This window comes from Eucalyptus grandis, chromosome 3, assembly GCF_016545825.1.
Source record: "Eucalyptus grandis isolate ANBG69807.140 chromosome 3, ASM1654582v1, whole genome shotgun sequence".
NCBI classification, from domain to species: Eukaryota; Viridiplantae; Streptophyta; class Magnoliopsida; order Myrtales; family Myrtaceae; genus Eucalyptus; species Eucalyptus grandis.
Window position 1 is genome coordinate 12,590,595 of NC_052614.1, and position 12,131 is coordinate 12,602,725.

At 39.7% G+C, this 12,131-nt stretch overlaps 1 protein-coding gene across 5 annotated transcripts; it reads right to left on the minus strand.

Moving 5' to 3' along the window:
- Positions 1-4,822: 4,822 nt before the first annotated feature.
- LOC104436581 lies at positions 4,823-11,140 on the minus strand. Of its 5 annotated transcripts, XM_039310221.1 has the most exons (13): positions 10,941-11,140; positions 10,777-10,817; positions 10,486-10,583; positions 10,092-10,165; positions 9,925-9,984; positions 9,396-9,528; positions 8,972-9,215; positions 8,535-8,639; positions 8,290-8,418; positions 7,913-7,962; positions 7,727-7,824; positions 7,253-7,537; positions 4,823-6,224 (listed from the first exon to the last, which is right to left on the minus strand). In XM_039310221.1, exons 4-13 carry the CDS (start codon positions 10,137-10,139, stop codon positions 5,715-5,717), a joined length of 1,662 nt encoding a protein of 553 aa, XP_039166155.1. In that variant the 5' UTR covers positions 10,140-10,165; positions 10,486-10,583; positions 10,777-10,817; positions 10,941-11,140; the 3' UTR covers positions 4,823-5,714. The 5 variants fall into 5 exon arrangements, 4 of the variants coding, with proteins under 4 accessions (XP_039166155.1, XP_010047705.1, XP_018725384.1 ...); XR_724056.3 differs by lacking the exons at positions 10,486-10,583; positions 10,941-11,140 and having other exon boundaries at positions 4,823-5,161; positions 5,240-6,224; positions 10,777-10,929; XM_010049403.3 differs by lacking the exon at positions 10,486-10,583 and having other exon boundaries at positions 10,941-11,139.
- Between the last annotated feature and the right edge of the window lie 991 nt (positions 11,141-12,131).

Sequence of the window (12,131 nt, forward strand, 5' to 3'; positions counted from 1 at the left end):
TTTTCGTGTGTTTAACACGATTCACGCTAAACGATGAAACGGGTCCTAATCCTTGTCAACTAAATTATCCATCTTATCGATCATAAATAAAGGGGTTAAGTCTGCTTTTGATTGAATCAAGTTTCTAATGCTATCACTCACTTTAGTTTATACAAAGATAATTTCTCGTGAGTTACTTAATCCCGAGTTGGATGGCCCTTTGCCTAGATCAAGGAAAAGTCAATTTAATTATGCAAGGGAAGATCGATTTTGTAATCACTTGACTTATTTATCATAATGATGGGAATAAATAAAGGGGTTAAGTCCGCTTTTGATTAGAATCAAGTTTCTAATGCAATTGCTCACTTTAGTGTATAGAAAGGTAATTTATCGTGTGTCCCTTACTCCCGACTTGGATGACCATTTTGCCGAGATCAAGGAAAAGTCAATTTAATCCCGTGAGGGAAGATTGATTCGTAATCACTTGAATATAAAACTATCACGTCAGAGATCTTTGTAACAATTATCGACACCTTTTAACTTGCACAAACATTTGGAAGTTGATTCATACTTCGATTTTGCCCCCTTTGGGACAAGGCCCATTAGTGATCCACCAACTTATTGATCGTGGATATGGGTCCTTAAATTTGTAAATTTTATTATCTTCTTGAATTTCATCATTTATGCAGTCAAATTCTTTTGTTATTGACAAATTTAATCACACGTTTGTTTGTTTGTTTGTTTTTAACGTTTGGTTGATTGGTGTCATTATAAATTATAATATTAAAATAATAAAATATATAGTTATAGAACTCAGTTTGATAAGATAGAAAAAAGAAAAAAAAACATAAAACAGAAAGATTACGGACCACAAAACTTGCGCTTCGAACCTTATGACTTATTCGTCCGGTTTGTAATATTTACCTTTTAGTTTTAGATGCAGACCGCAAAACAAGGTCAAGAATGTCAAATAATTTTAATAGTAATAATAGCGATGATGATGATGATTATTATAATACACCATATGGAGATAAATCATTTCTATTTATGGTTTCTACTTATTACTTAAACTTTTTTCTAAGTTTTTGAAATGAAAAAAAATAGTATTTATATTTCGAAAGATTATGAAAAATTGCAAACAATTTTATTTGAATATTTTGAAAATTTTAAAGTATTTCGTGATTGATACAAGTCAAAGAGGTGATGTCTTAAAAATTTACAAAAAGTCAAAAATAGAAATCAACCAAATAGACGCTAGTAAATATTAGTTTACAGTTACGTTATGTGTACCTAACTAGACTATCGATCATAGTCTTCGCTAAGCAATTAGGTCCATAATGAACCACCGGACAATGTTAATCTTTAATTGAGATATGTGAAACTGAAAGCCTAACAAAAAATGATCAAATCATTAAATAACCATAACAAATGTCATACAAAGAGTCTCATCTACTTCAATAGCCATAGCCGGCAGGACTCCAATTCATGCTTCGGCGCTTTTGGACAGATTGGTTCTACCTTTTAGAGCGGTTTCCCCATTAAGGAAATTGTAGCTACCGTCATGTCATGCTAGCAGCTCCCCAAATCAAATGATGTGAGGCACACAACTAAAGAAAAGAGAGAGACTGCGACCATTGACCGCCCGTTACCACAGTCGATATCTTCACTATTTCCGCCATTGGCCGGTGCCACTGTATCGATATCTTCTTCCCCTCGAGTCCATAAACCACCCCCGTCACCGTTGCAGTTAGCCCCATTGTCGCCTTACTCCATCACCATTGCCGCCACCTCGCTTTCTCTCTCTCTCTCTCTCTCTCTCTCTCCATCTGCCGAAGCATTATTCTAAGTGATGGTCGTACCACGTGGTGGTGACAACTTAGTGTTAGAGACCGATCTCTCTTACTGTGTGCCACGATTCCCGCGTACTCGTCGGTATGTCACGCGCATATAGACAACGATGATAGGCCGGGTTAAATCACGTCATTATCGCCGCGTGATTTAGCTGTTGGACATGATACTTTCCCTCTCGTCAGTGGCTCTTTTCCCCTCTTTGGCCAGGCCTCGCCTCCTCATCATGCTAAACAACTGAGCAGATAGTACAAATCGTCCCGAAACCGAGCACGAGGATTGGAATCGCTACGAAAGAAACCGTGACGCTTTCAATTACTCAAATTCCTACAAATCCTCCCAAAAACTTTCAACCAATCCGACTAGTCACTCCGGAAATCCTCCCACTACCTTATAACTGTCGTTTGTTCTTTCGTATTTATCCCGTCCACCTACGCTTCTGTGCAACAGGGTTCAGATCAACAGGAGTCGCAACGTACTTTTTCCATAAAAGGTCATTCATTCGCCGAAGGATTGAAATGATGTACCGGAAGCGCACGAAAGCAGTGGCCGTGAAGGAGGAACGTAATGCTTTTCGCCTACCCACCGATCGATCGTATGAAGCGTTCAATAACGAGCCCTGCCTTCAATCGCTTGCCCCGCCTCCCCACGTTCATCCATACCTTCATCGTTGTCCTCAGTAATTGCACTGGGCTCAGACTCTGCTCGTGCAATGTCACCCCAATCAATCACATCAATGCCGCGGACGAAAGCCAATTACATAATGATATATTGATGCCGATTGATAGGCGAATGGAGAATGCATGTGCACAAAGAGTGTCGTCTTCTGCTAAAGAGTGGACACATGCTTGAAATAAACAGGACAATGCCCGACTATGATATTACGTTAGAATGTGCGGCCTGAAAGCTTAAACTGACAAATATAGAGATACTGCATGTGTACATCAAGAACATAAAATCTAATCTCATAATCAAGTGATGTGAAATATTTTTGATAATAAAATAATGATATAATAAGTGAAGATTCGAGTTTCCGCACTTTTTGTTTCTTTGTAGTTTTGTTTCTTCCTTCTCTTTTCCTTGGATTAATGATAATGTCTAAGCAAAGTCAACATTACAATGATCAAACCTACCATTTGTGTGATGATGCAACTGGAATCAAATAATGGAGATACACGGGGGACGTGGAACGAACATTCCTAGTTTATTTTTATTAAACATCACCATAATCATTATCATATCGGGCTAAATCATTACATAAAAGCCACTTCTTTTTGTTTGTTGATTTCATGCTTTTTTTGGTAAATTTCCATATTCGAAAATCTTGAATAACAGCTTTGGGTTTTGAAATTTAGTTCCAGTCTATTTATAGAATAATCGGTTTATTTCATTTTGCTTGTCCCTGTGATCTCGTGTTTATTACTATTATTGGCAAGTGTGTTTGGTTTATCATAATATTTTTCATTGAAATAGAAAAAGGGAATTCTTTATAAGTGAAAATGATGTTAGAGCAAGTTTTTAGTAGGTTTCAATCTTGAATGTCTTAAAAGCCAGAAATTGGTGGACTTGAAGGAGTAGGTGGTAAGAAAAACCTTTATGCTACTAAATTACTAGCCTATTCGGCGTAGATATGACTAAACTATAGTTGTATTGTGCTACAACCATGAGTTATATGTCAAATGATACATATCCTAAAATCTTATCGTCTCAAAATTATGTTAGACAACTTCTTGAAAGCTTATGTAAACTATCATAATTTTGAATGATCGAAATCATTGAGGTAAAATTGTACATAACAATCACTTAGATAGATATGTATCACCATTTCATGAAATTATCACTGGCAATCGAATCATGCAGATGGTAGTTTTTTCACTTATGATTTGAACATCACCATCATTGTTTCGACTAACTTGCCAGATGATAGGTCTCTCAAGTCTCAAGTACCATCTTCTTTTGTTTTTTCCGGGCTTCTTGGGCCTTGACGCTTGATTAATCTCCACCTAAATTGGAGATGATCCACGTTCGATTTGAAGTATTGCGAAGGGCCCCACGGCCAGTGTCAAGGTCATTTTGCCAGGGACAGCCCTGTAGTTGGCAATAAGTACCCCCGAAAGCTGCACCCTGCTGTCTTCTGCGCTAAATGCTGTAACATCGTCCTCCAGCGGGACCGGCTATTTCCATACAAGCAAAGCATTGCAATTTAAGGGCACCAATGAATGGGCTGAGCCAATTGCAGGCCCACAAACCATCGTACTGGCCACCGACTCGATGGGTCTCCAGCGACGAGCAATTACTGTCAGGCCCAACCGATGATGCCACTGGGCATTGTCCCCTTCCTACCTGATTTGGGGAGCTCAAAGACCAGGCCAGACTGGTGTGTCCTGACCAGAAACGAGGGGTTTGAAAGTTTGGTTCTTGTTGGCTTTCTAATGTCCTGCATGGGTCCGCATCCGCATCCACGACGCAATAACAACACATGGCTCGTCGAAAGGGCCAAACGCCATTGATGCCTCGAGCTGGGGCCCCGAATTCACCACTCTGTACCATTACAGCTTCTGCATCTGATTCATCAAGGAAGCTTCACGCATCGTACCTATCCAAACTCTTTAGCAATAAGGGTCCAAAAAGGTGGGCCTTCACAGCCCAGTACTCACATCCAAGGAGGGGAAAAGATCAAGTGGGTATGGACAAGAGCATGGCCAATATGAAGGGCACGGACAAGAGGTTACGGACAAGAGCCCTTCTTGGCCCTTAACCCATTTGGGAAACGACAGTTCTTTTGATGGTACCACGGCCCCCCTAGTTCATATTCTAACATGATCAGCATATGAAAATGACTTCCCACCTAAAGAACACCACTTCCTGCACAACGGTGCGGTTATCTTCATGTTAAAATTCAGGTTGGCCTCGACGGCGCAGAATAGAGCTTGTACCAAACTAGTAATGTGCAATCTCCCCAACAAAAAATCAAACAAGAACATGAATCTAGCAATGTGAAGAGGCTGGCGAAGTAAGATTAAGCTTGTACCGAACTAGTAATGTGCAGTCTTGCCGACAACAAACAAACAATAACACGAATCTAGCAATGTGAAGCGTATGGCAAAGTAAAATTTCCTCCCCCTCTTTCGCTCAATTTCCCTTGCCCAATCAACATCACCTTCACAATGCCTTCATCTTCAGTCCACTTCAACTGGCAAAGCTTGTCCTTCAGTATGTACATCTTTGTATGTTACCCCAATTTGGACCTTAATAATACAGAAATACCTTGACAGCATCTTACCCGCACAGTAGGCCTCTGAAGTTTCTCAAGCCGTTCCAGGGCATTATTGTCCTGTACACGGATGCAATCTTAACCGCACCGGATTAACCTCCACCATCCATGGTAAGAGTACAGCAAATGGAGACTTACCCATCTGAGGTGAGCTTGCAATCAAGAAATGGAAGGATGCACCTCCTCTGACCTCCCAACAGCGGCCTTCCATAGCCTGCTTGTCTTTCCTTGTTCTCGTTCCACACTTCAGCTGAGAATCTTAATGATATCACGAGAACCCGACTCCTAATACCACCAGACCACAGTGCAATTATCAGGTAGAGTTTATCAAGCAATGACCAATCTTTTCCAACTTCTGGTCCCTATCTAATAGTTGTTTAATTGCACGATTTTTTTTTTTTTCCAGCAGTTGCCTGTCTTGAAATCAGATGATCAGTTATCTGAATTTTAAATCAAACACACAGATAAGAGGCAGAGATAGGCAAATACTTGTAAACCGGACATGAATTTTGCAGGCATTTCTACTTTGCCAATTGTATTACGTGGGGGGAAAAATAGTCATCAATCACAAGGGAAAGGAATGAACGAATGAATGTTTTCACAATTGAGCTACTCAATCACTCTTTTCCCTATTGTTACGCTCCGCTCCACTTTCTACAAGCAGAGTCAAGATGGCCTCACACATCTCACTAGCATCGGGCTCGCTGGGGTTGTTCTTCCTTGAGGAGTAAACCATCCATGCGTGGTCGAGTTTCTGGTTAGGTCTAATCACAACTGATCCCGGAACTTCGGCATCGCGACACGTCACTACCCCGTCACTTCTCTCACCATACCTCAACTGTAGATGGAGAGCACAAACAGCCATAGCAGCAGAAAGAGGAATGGCAACAGGAACCTGACCTCCTGGCAATACGAGCTCATCTGAGCTTTCACTGCCAAACTTCAGAAGAGGAAGCCATGGAAGCTCTGCATGGGCTATGTGAGTCATTGTTGCAAGTACACCTGGGGCTATACTTGCTTCGGAATGGAAAGAAATAAGAGGAATTTCATCTGGAAGCTTGTTTTTCAGGATAAACTCCTTCCTCTTTTCATACGTGAGGTCCTCCAATGCTTGTATATCACCCTAAGACAGGTGACCAATAGATTTATCAAGTCAACAAAACAGAACAAGAACAGGCCAGGAAGATTATCATTGATGCAACATGAATTTCATCATACAAGGAGCTGAAACAGAGAACAGAAAAGAAGAAGTGGATAAAAGCAGCAAGAAGGAAAATCTCCTCAGATTAAACTTTCTGAAACTTTATTGGTTACGGAAAAGGCTTACTAGTTGTCAATGAAAAAGTTTTCATGTAAGGTGAAATGCATATGGTAACATTCATCACTGATCACGTTTGCATTTCTGCAAATCATTGAGAAAGCATTCCCAAACTTGCTGGACCAATGATGTAACAAATTTAAATAAGTCATGTTCATAAACAGAACAAAATTAATAGGATTTAAACCAAATAAAGAACTAAATGAATCCTTGACAGTTCTATGTCCTGTGCAATCAGCTTGTCCTTCCAAAGTTCACTTAGTCCAGCTTTATGCTGGCAAATGCCCAGGGTAAATTTGTCCAGCTTACATATCCATAAAAGAATAAAAGTTTAAGAATAAATGAAGTTAAAGTCATCTTGCAAAAGAATGCCATAGTTCAAAGAATGATCCAAATGAGACCCTGGAAATACATATGCACTTATGTGTTTTATGGATATATACATGTACTGTTATATATGTTTTATATCCCCATGAATCTAACTATACTGCATTTGGATATCCTCTTGCAGTTATACAGACTTATTTACACATTTGACTGTCTACATGCATGTCAGTTGTATTGTGTGTTATGAGCAGTTAATACATACTGTATGCACACTCTATTTTCCCAAGTTTGTGAGGTTGGATTAGGATGTGATTGGAAGGCATTGTCATCACAGAGCCTTCTGTGAGTCATTAAATTCTTTTAGGATAGTTGATAATCTTGATGAATCTCTAGGCTTTCCATTATTTTTCTGCTGCCGAAATGTTTTGCATGTAATGAAATGGAAATAGTTGAGTTGCCATCTCATACAAGGTCATCAGGATCAATTCTTTCAGTGAATAGAGTACCTTAATTAGCTTGCAAATTATAAGCTCCATTATCCTCCTGGTTTCTTTGTCAGCAATCTGGCCCTTGCGAAGTATATCAGAAGCTACAGGAGTGCCGCCATATGGGCTCTGAACCAGTGCCAATCCAGCAACTTTTCCTTTCAAGCTGTCCCAGAACATTGACAAGGCAGCTGCAGCATCCACCCCACCTTTGCTGTGCCCTAATAATATCACACGCTTGCCTGAACCCCAGTAGAGTTCCTCGATATATTGCTTTAGTTCATATGCATTGTGCTCCACAGAAGCCTTCATAGAATAAGATTTAAAGAATCACAAGTGATTGTCCAACACCATAAGCTATGCTGGAAGATAGTAGAATTTGGTGAAAAGAACATATATGCAAAATAACCTATACAATTTGATGAGTCGGGAAGAAAATAAATGCGCTAATGGTCTCTTCACTGAAAAAATTTAGTAGCCTCAATACTTAATTACCTCACTATGGATTTTTGCTATGTGACATGTCAAGCCCATTTTTGAGAAGAACCTCTTGGTGCCAACAAAGTATAAGGGACCATGATTGCTAAAGAGACCTGAAAAAAAGTTCATTTTTTAATGCCAACTGAAGGGAGTTAAACAAGAATGTTGAAATTGCACGAAGAACAAAGAACCCTAACATACCTGGAATGAGTAGATAAATGAAAGAGTTGGGCAGTCTGTGCTCCCCATTCCTGAGGAAATTGAGAAAGTAAGAACATGGTAGTCATCAAACCCATGTACCAATTGACATAGATTAAAAGCAACATAATCTAACACTGAGAAGAAAGCAACAAAATCATCTGGCAAAGATGTATTAAATTGGGTCGAAGATAGCCAAGCCAAATCAGGTTGTCTGGAGGACATCAAACACTATAAAGGGAGGTAAAATGACCATTCAAGCACTGATTAAGAAACAAATATACAGTCACGTGGAAATGGAGATGATGATGTCTATTGCAAAGAAACCACAATTTCATGCTTGAAGTAAGAGTGAGATGAACATTGTGAATATCGGATACCTTATAGCTTCAAGAATTTCTAAAAATCTTGAAGTGCCATCCTCAACTGGAGCCATATCAGGATTATATTGCAACCATCCGATATCATCAGAGGAACCATGCAATGTCCTTTGAACTCGAGAAATAATACTGAAATGCAAGAGTAAATGTACATCCAGAATGAGATGCTGGAGCATAATCACACCATAGATTCTCTAGTGCACACATCTTAGTGTTTTACTCATTCAAATGCAAACACTCGTTACCTACTGAGTTGAAGTTGTGTGCATCTGACATAAGAGAAAGAGACCCTCCAAGAAGCCACAGCAAACTTACAGGCAAGTTTCAGACAAAGTAAAGGGATCATCAACCTAGACACAGGCAAAGAAAAATAAGGATAAACAAGGAGGAAAGCAGAACACAGGAAGACAAACTGCAGGATAATTCCATTTGCCAACAAGAGAGAATGAGGTTTTAGGGAACATTAGCATGACTAGATCAAAATGATTGAGAATATGTAGTGCATGAGTTCTCCAAAGTTACCGCTGTAAAATAGATTCTCAACAGTGCAAAGAACCATAAAGCACAACAGAGATTACAAAATGGGAGACAAACCACAAATAATGTGGTAATACAAGCCCATGCTTGGAATACGTCATGCCTATCTCTTTTGGAAGTAAGAAGCAAGAAGTTTGAGCCATACCCCTGAAAAATGAAGGGGACACCCCTAAAACTGTCATACATTTCAACAACTTTAAATCTTGCATTCCCAAGAAGTTCTTCCTCGACAACCACGGATCTGTTTTCATGGATTCCAGGACTTGAAGATGATGGACCATCCTCAAAAGCAGATTTATATGTACAGTCCACTGAAGATATTGGGTGGCAACCAGAAAAGGCCACCAAGTCTTCTGAGTATCTATTAACATCTCTTAGGACAAGATTTTCTGGACCATTCAAAACGAAAAGGAAAGCATGAACAGAAATTTCTTCCACAGATATGAGAGAAAATTAAAAGGAGGGATGAGAAATCCTGATGCTGAACAACAAGAATCTATGTAGTAATAACAATTATATAACTGACAGAATTCGCACAGCAGAAAAGGGAGCCAGAAAATGAAACTTACCAATAAAGAAAAAGAATTGCTGAGTAATATGAGAGCTCACTGCCAGAATATGAGAGAAAATATCATTCACTGACGAGCAGAGCCCCAGGTTATCAAGTGGACATATTATATTTCTCAAGGCGTGGCAAGGGGCCTGATATAAAGGCCATAAATTAGACCTGGAAAAGAAATATCAAACTTGGAAACGAAATGATATGAGTCCACAAAACAAGATGTGAACGTCACTTAAACTGGCTGTGATCTAGAAATGCCATTCAACGGATCATTGTATGATGGCAACTGAACATCTTCCAGTGATGTCTTCGAACAAAGGGGTAAAATAACAAATTAACTAGAAAGCTGCAGCAAACTACTTGAAAATCCTATCACAATCGATATTTTAAGATGAAAACTTCAAAATATCATGAACTCAGTTACATTGAGAATCCAAGAATTTCAGGCCTTCTCATATAAGACTCGCTATAAGAATAGCTTGTATTGATACAGTACACATCTGGAAGCAAAATCTTGATCTATAAACGTATCTCACCGTATCTGCTAGCTTATACCCATGTCCATCAAGAATGCAAGAATTTGGCACATTTCCAACCTGATAAGAATCAGTAGAAAGAACAAACGTAAGCTTATGAAATTCAACTAAGAGATCTTACACCACACACTGTGTTATAAATAATTACGCAGATTTCTACTACTCACAGAGGTATAAGTTTCAGATGTCTCATTGTTGTTGTAATAATCACCCATCAACACATAAGCTCCGGGAAATGTACCTTTATGCATGGAAACATAAACATACCTTCAGAAGTGTAAAGTTGATATAGTAAAAGGAGCTACATGCAAAAGAAACGTATTATAAATAACATCAGACGAAGGTAAAGGCCGGCAAGTTATTTCAGGGCTCATGTGTTTTGGACCGATAAAAAGATTAACCAGAGAATATTGAGGAGTCCCATATTCATCTAGCCTCTCTGAACTGGTACATCTACGCATGTAACTTTACGCCTAAGCGAAAAGAATCCAGAAGCAAGAATCTTGGCATGAGTTTGCTGATATTGAAGTTCCATATTCTACAGCTGTTCATAATCACGACCTTACGACATAAACATTGCCGTCATCCGCAGTTCACTCCACAGCACATTCCACGGTCAACAACAAGAAGCAAAAAGCAAACTTAAATTGCTACACAGCCTGTCCCAAATACACCAGAAAAACCACGATTCCACATGAGATGGCACAGCTCAAAAGGCACCGGACAGAAAAGATGAGGCAAATACAGAGCAGATGTGAATCAGATACAGAAAAAAAGAAGGGGCAAACTCACTCTCAGACATTGCAGATGAGAAGGAAAAGAAACACAGCCAAGAAAAGGGTGGAAACTTACCCAAACGAAGTTCCAAAATGCAAGGAGGCGGCGGCTCAAATCTGACCAAGCCACACACAGAACGTGGTCACATAAATAGACCCCCCCCAGAAAAAAAAAAATAAAAAAATCCTGGCTTTCCCCCAAAAATCTTGGGGTGTAAATAAAGAAAGAGAGAGACGAACCGAACGAGAAGAGAGTCATGGAAACGGAGTGGGAGCAATTAAATAATTGCCTATCTTTATCCACTTTGCTTCTTTTTTCCTTCCACTTCCAAGCGTTCCCCACCAGGGCCACCACCTTGAGGTCACCTTTAAGCATTACCCACAAGAAAGAATCAATAAAAAAATGGCTTCTTTCTCTTTTGGGTTACGCAAGATCGAAGCAACCGATGCCAGAAGGAGCACCCCACGCGAATCGGATAAAAAGCAGAGCTCCCTGCGGTCAACTCGAGAAACACTGACAAACCTTTAGTTCTTTTTGTCTATAACCGGAAACGAGAACTTGGGACGGGACAACCGGTCTTCCAGCGCTCGAAGTCAGTCGCTGCGTTTGGTCGCGCCTCGACGACAAACGAGGGGTGGCAGGATCGAACACCTGGCGTGCTCGGGACGATCGAACTATCCATGACACGATCATGCGTCGACGTCGGACCCACTTCTGGACCCACTTCTCCTTCGTAAGGATGACGATTTACGGGACGACCCAGAGGCAAGACGCGACATAATTAAGGAACAACGTCAAATATCACTCGATGGTAAACTCCAGACATCGGTTTGTTTCTGCCGTAACCTGGTCATTTTGCTCGTTCAATCAAAATTCGGATTAATATTATAAAAAGCTCAAATTGATAATTCAATAAATACGTGACATATCTATTTTAAACTAATAAGTCCAATCCAAATATACCCTTTGTTAACATTTTGTTCTGTATTGCGTTAAAATGTATACATGTAATCACCACGCCGACATATGAGTGGAATCACATATTGAATGAAAGGTAAATTTGCTTCAATGATACTAATTTGGAATATGTCGCAATAGTATTGGTTTGGAATTTTATCGTGAGAAAAGATTACTTTTAATAAATGTAGTGTGAGATACCAAGTTTGGACTTTTAGTAGTGTTGACCCAAAAGTCTCCATGTAAAAGCATTTGGACATGCGGACCCGTTCGCGTAATATGAATTAAAAAGTCGAAGCGCATGATCACATTGGTTCACTTCATCCTCATCTTTCTTTACGAGCTGGTTTTGAATCCTGAACGCTTGGTCATGGAGCATTTCATAGCAAAATCACTAGTTGCTGCAGAAAAACTTCAAGATCAAAGATCTTGATTTCTTTTAGTAGACGAAAATGGTTAAAAGTAGGCATGTA